The following is a 6,150-nucleotide window of genomic DNA, read 5'->3' as shown; positions in this document are numbered from 1 at the left end:
CTCTGCGAAAACATTATTGATTCAAGGATAATAAAAACTCACCACCATCTCCAGACGGGCCTGCACGTGTCTGATATGTTTGTGGGGTTCCTCCTGCGTTGGGGGGCGGCAGCTCCCGGGAGCCGGGGGCAGGAACTCTCAGGGGGCTTAGAAGACCCACACTCCTCCTCCATTGTGACGGCGGGCTGGCTTCTATGACAGCGTGGGCACTGCCCGTGGCCCCGCCTGGGAGCGGCTGAGGAAGATCAGGAGCGGCTCCAGGCGTGGAGAGCTCAGGAGGCGATGGGGAGATGAGGGAGCCCACCTCAGCCCCCCCAGTTCCTGCAGGACATGGCCAAAGGGAGACGCTTCAACCCGCCCTTAGACAAGGACGGAAGATGGGTGAGGAAGAGGGGCCCTGTCTTACCTCTCTCAGGCCTCGTGGGCGTGGTCAGGGCACAGACCCGAGTCCCGGTCCCGCTTCTGCTGCTTACTGTGGCCTGACTTGGTAACTTACTTCACCAGCCTCGGTTTCTCCATCTATGAAATGGGAACCCGGTAGCACCTCCTCCTCACACCCCGGGTGCCGTCTGTCTCCTCTGCTAGAAATAAGCTTCGTGGGCGCTGGGACCTTGGTCTCTCTTATTCCCTGACTGCATCCCGAGTGCCGAGGGTGGGATCTGTGCCCAGGAGGGGCTCAGAAGACATCTGTCCGGGGAATCACCATCACACTGGGACCCTCTAAACACATTCCCTGGGCCTCCTGTCTGGTCCCCTTCGCCCCGCTGGGCTGTGAAATGGGAAGAGGCCAGAAATGCACCATTCCCCCATCTCGGTCATTAGTAAATGTCACCTTTTCACGCTCTTCCTCGGACCTCTCTTTCTCTCCTGTCACTTGCAGAGCCCGGTGGGCTTGTCCCTCTCCTGCCATCTCCGAGAAGCGTACCCCACACCTCTGCGTGCCGTGCCAGCCCCGTCAGCATCCACACACACACACGCTTTCACACACCCCTGCTTCAGTGCAGAAAGACTTGCCGAGGGGAAATGGGAAACAGTGCGAGCTACATCACACTAATCCGTGATGACGAACAAAAAGCATACGCTTCTCAGGCTAAGTAGCGTCCCGCTTTCTAAAACCTGCAGGATCAGCTAGGATTGTGTTGGACTGGATGCTATGAAAAGCCGGCAACAGTGTCAACCAAATAGGGGTTTGTGTTTCTCGAGTAAAAGTAAATCCAGAAGTTGGTGGTTGTGGGCTGGTACCCTGCTCCAGGGAGTCGCCAGAGGCCCTGCAGTTTCTGGCCTTCTGTTCTGACATCTGTGTGTGAGGCTGTGGGGCTCAGGTGTGCAATGAGGGGAAGGTCGAAGGGCCGCAGACAGAAGGCACCTGTCAGCGTGTCTGCCCCTCCTCCGAGGTGACACTGTCCCTGCACAGCCTCCGGAGGGCCTGGCTGCGTGATGGCGTCAGGTTTGTGTGGCCGCTTCACTGCCCTTGATCCCCATTCCCACTCTCCCGGGAGCCCCACCCCGCAGACTTCTGCTCTGTCTCATGGGGTCACATGGCCATTTGGCTGCAAAGGAGTTTGGGGAGGGATTTTTCTTTTAATATATATTTTGATTGATTTCAGAGAGGAAGGGAGAGGGAGAGAGACCGAAACATCAATGATGAGAGAGAAGCACTGATCGGCTGCCTCCTGCACGCCCCACACTGGGGATCGAGCCCGCAACCTGGGCATTTGCCCTGACGGGGAATCGAACCGTGACCTCCTGGTTCATAGGTCGATGCTCAACCCCTGAGCTCCGCTGGCCGGACAGGGGAGGTATTTTTAACCGGCCACACTGCCACCCCAAACCGGGCCAGGCTTCTGTCACCAGGGAGGAAGCGAGAATGAACGGCTCATCTCCCACTGCAACCCCAGGAATGCGCCCAGGACCCCGTCTCAGCCGCACAGACGCTGTCTCCCCGAGTCTGTCTGCTTTGAGCCTTTGGTGGGGCCTTTCTCCTGCCAGCACCTCGGAGCATAGGGAATCCTGCTGACCCTGAACTTTCCCCAAGTGACTGTGGACAAGTTGGGAAAATGAGAGAAATTCTTGGCTTTGGGCCGGTGGCTGCGGTAGAAGTGACCTTCGCTTTGCAGTTGACCTTGCTGGGGGCAGTCTGGCCGCTGCCAGGTGGGAAAGGCCTCCCACACCATCACCTTCCTGTTTAGTATTTCAGTCCCTGAGAGGCTGGATGCAGCAACAGCTTCACCGCCAACGAGCTAAAGGCGCTATTTCACGGTTACCCCAGCGAACAGAGGGTTTATTTCACAGCTGCCAGGGTATAGCCACTAAGTACATATTTTAAAAGAGTGAAATTAAAATGCTAGAGCCATTTTTTATAGCGATTTAGCCCACAGACTTGCAGAATGCAAATGAACTCACATTGGCTGTCACGTAGGCAGGTGAAGGATCATGGCTGACGTGGGAAGGGCACCTACTGGGAGGAGGGGCCGCGGTGTTGGGACAGGGGGGCTGATGGGCCAGACTGGAGGAGGCCAGGGCAGGCCTCTGGGTTTGGGGGTCCCTTGTATGACTTATATTTACTCTAAACACATTGAAACCTATTACACCTCAGTTACTTTGGGTTACTCTCTCCTTCCCCTTCCTGTCACTCCTCCCGCCCCCCACCCCGGGTAACAATATTTACAACCAAGTGTTCATCTGATCAGATACAAGCATCTCTACCTGCAGAGGCAACTCAGATTGCTGCCTCCCAAGGTCACGTCCAGGGGCTGATAGATGAGATGTCCCCTCGCCCCCAACTCAGGGCAACTCTGAGAGGTCGGCCACATCCAGAGCGCTCTGTGGGGCTGGCGGAGGTGTGTCGGGTCAGGACCACCTCCCCTGCCCAGTCCTGTTTCCCTCCCTCCCTTTCCTGCGGGATAGGAAGGCCCTTTCCCCAGTCACCTTCCCACTCTCTACCACCTGCCTCCTCACCTGGGGCCCTTCACGCCTCGGCTTCCCCGTGTCTGAGGGTCCCCCTCATGCCTGCAGGGGGCTGGCTCCCCCTGTGAACATGGGCTGAGTCTTGTTCCCAACTACAGGGAGCACCCTGAGCAGAAAGGCCTCACATTACACACGCGTGTGTCTTGGAGTTCAAGGGCTCAGCCTCGCAGGGCCGCACCCTCGCACCCGGTCGGCCGGCCGCAGGAATCTTTCCCGGCTCCTGCGCAGCAGGGCGGCCCCCGAAACTGGAAACAACCGTCAGCGATGGCCTTGGGCCATGGACAGTATTTTTTGTCTTGGAAAGAACACTTCAAATCGCGCCGTTCCCATCCCATGCCAGAAGCACCCGAATTGCCTTTTAATCACGTCACGGAGGGAAGCCCTGCTGCTTGGCTCAGGCATTCCAAGGTGCCTGGTTTTTATTTTATTTTCTGTTATTTTATTTTTATTATTTTAAGATTGATTTTAGAGAGGGGAAGGGAGAGGGAGAGATAGAAACATCAGTGATCAGAGAGAATCATGGATTTGCTGCCTCCTGCACACCCCCTACTGGGGATCGAGCCCGCAACCCGGGCCTGTGCCCGTGACTGGAATCGAACAGTGACCTCCTGGTTCAGAGGTCAATGCTCAACCCCTGAGCCCCGCCGGCCGGGCAGAGGTGCCTGCTTTAATTGAGGCACGTGCTGTCTCCTAGTTCCCTCACATTGGAGTGACGCAGAAGACCCCGGAGTCCCTCACCAGCATGATGCTCAAAGAGCCCCACAACCCTCATTTCTCCCGGCAAATAGAAGAGAAGCTGCCGCCCATCTACAAAGCCCGGGAGAAGGTGCGTCTGGCGCGCTGGCCGTGGCTCTGGGGGCCGGGTAATTCCCCTCGGAAGGACCTGCTCACTGTCCATGCCTGGACTCCTGAATGCTGGTAGCCTCCCACCTGGTCCCCTGGTCCCTGGGCACCCGGGTCCTGTCTGCAAGGAAGGACTACCTCCCGGTCCAGACAATCACGTCAGTCGGGTCTGTGGACCTTTGGTTCCAACTCCCCGTTCATTAACACGCGTGTCCTGCCTCCCCGGCCAGTCCCCGAGCAGCTCGGGGCATGGAGGGGCCGGCAGGAGCAGCGGCGTGGATGGCACACCTGGCGGGCCCACCTGTCCCAGGGCCCAGAAGGCCTCAGAGTTCCTTTCCGGATCTCGGGTCCACGAGTGAGCTGTCACCTTTTTCTTCTCGCCTCCAAAGCAGGGGTTTGAGAGGGAGTTATAATGATTAGCAATCAGGGGTGAGTGTCAAAGCCTTGAGCTGACGTGCGCGCCTCTGAGCTCACCTTCCTAGGCTGGTTCCATTCCCGGTGGTGGGTTCATCTTTTTAAAAAAATATCTTTATTGATTTCAGAGAGGAAGGCAGAGGGAGAGAGAGACAGAAGCATCAACGGTCAGAGGGACTCATGGACCGGCTGCCTCCTGCATGCCCCACACTGGGGATCGAGCCTGTAACCTGGGCCTGTGCCCTGACCGGGAATTGAACTGCCACCTGGTGGTTCATAGGTTGATGCTCAACCACTGAGCCAGGCCGCTGGCAGGTGGCTTCATTCTTACTGGGTGTCACCTGGCCTCCCGGCTGCCTCGCGCCACTGTAGGCGGTCCCCAGAGCAGGCTGGGGCCTGACGTGCGTCTCTCTCCGCTCCTTTGCCTTCCCAGCAAGCGACCCACAACAACTTCCCCTTCTCCGTACACGACAACCGGCACAGCCTCCGGAGTTCCGGATTCTACGTTGACTCCGTGAGCATCCCCTCCCCGACCCTCCCCAAAGGGGCAGCGGCCTCAGGGCTCCTGATGTCCTCAGATGTGCTGAGCACAGAGCACTAACCTCAACATGGGAACAGGGTCATTATAAAGCCTCGTAAGAGGCCACAGAAAAACAAATGCACAAAACTCTCCAAGTCCCAGACTGGCCTCTCTCTCTCTCTGGGTCTCCATTTTTTTCTCCTTTTCTCCCTCCTTCCCTCCTCCCTTCCACCCTCTCTTCCTTTTTGTGGATTCTTAAACTCTCAATATATTTCATAGTCACATTTTTAGCAAGTCATTTTTTAAAATATATTTTTATTGATTTCAGAGAGGAAGGGAGAGGGAGAGAGAGATAGAAACATCCATGATGAGAGAGAATCATTGATCAGCTGCCTCCTGCACGCGTCCTACTGGGGATGGAGCCGGCAGCTCGGGCACGTGCCCTGACCGGGAATCGAACGGTGACCTCCTAGTTCACAGGTCAACCCTCACCCCCTGAGCCCCGCCAGCCGGCCGGGCTGCCATATTGTACACTTAAACGTTGGCTGTCTCGTAGCTGCTTGTACCGAAGACCTCAGAGCTGTGAGACTTTGCATGTTTTTCTCATCTTCTCGATTCTTCCCCAGGGCCTGGGACGTAGGAAGGTCGCCCCGGAAAAAAGGCAACACGTTTCGAGAAATTTCAATCTCTGGGCATGCGACTTTGTCCCGTCTTATCTTGACGGCTTTTCCAATAACCAGATATCGTACGTCTGCCCGGAGGCGGTGGTGGTCCCGCTTTTCAGGCGCTTCCCACGACAGTACGGCGAGGTCTGGGGCACCTGGAAGTTCATCCCCGAGCAGAGCTACGTGGAGTTCTTGAAAAAGAAGCCGAAAGTCCGGTTCGCTATCGACAAAAAGGCCGCCTCTCCGCTGGAGCCCTTGTGCCTCCAGAAGAGCCTTGATGAGCTGAGTAAGGCGGGCATGTCACTGGGCATCCCGCCCAGCACCACCAGTTGACGCGAGGCTTGTCAGGGTTAGAGAGGGTGCGTGCCTGAACGCCAGGGCAGAGGCCAGTCTCCCCCGGAGAGACCAGAAAGAGCCGATTCTGTGACCACACCCTGCCTACTAAGATCTACTTTTTAAAAATTTTTTAATGAGGTTGAAAAGCATTCAAGCCCTTACCCAATAAAAATATGTGAAGATATACACATTTTAAATGAATGTGTTGTAAATACATTGAATGCATTTCAAATAGGCCACATTCACATGTAGGGGAGTTGTAAAGGTTACATAATTGAGATGTGGTTATATTTTCACTTTGAAACGTCAAACAATACAGAAAAAGTAGGCGTTCCCCCTGGTTTTAACACATCTCCGATCCTTGTCCTGTCCTCATGAGTAAGGTAACCATTCGTTTTTATTCTG

General features: G+C 55.8%; 1 protein-coding gene across 1 annotated transcript; it reads left to right on the top strand.

Moving 5' to 3' along the window:
- Positions 1–330: 330 nt before the first annotated feature.
- On the top strand, positions 331–5,742 carry TEX36 (testis expressed 36). Its single transcript, XM_070433262.1, has 4 exons — positions 331–381; positions 3,662–3,793; positions 4,658–4,738; positions 5,371–5,742. The coding sequence occupies exons 1-4, from the start codon at positions 331–333 to the stop codon at positions 5,740–5,742; spliced, it is 636 nt and encodes a 211-aa protein (XP_070289363.1).
- Positions 5,743–6,150: the final 408 nt, after the last annotated feature.

This window comes from Myotis yumanensis, unplaced genomic scaffold, assembly GCF_028538775.1.
Source record: "Myotis yumanensis isolate MYYU_CA2020_CCGP unplaced genomic scaffold, mMyoYum1.0.hap1 SCAF_13, whole genome shotgun sequence".
Classification (NCBI taxonomy): domain Eukaryota; kingdom Metazoa; phylum Chordata; class Mammalia; order Chiroptera; family Vespertilionidae; genus Myotis; species Myotis yumanensis.
This window is presented reverse-complemented; position numbering and strand designations above follow the sequence as displayed.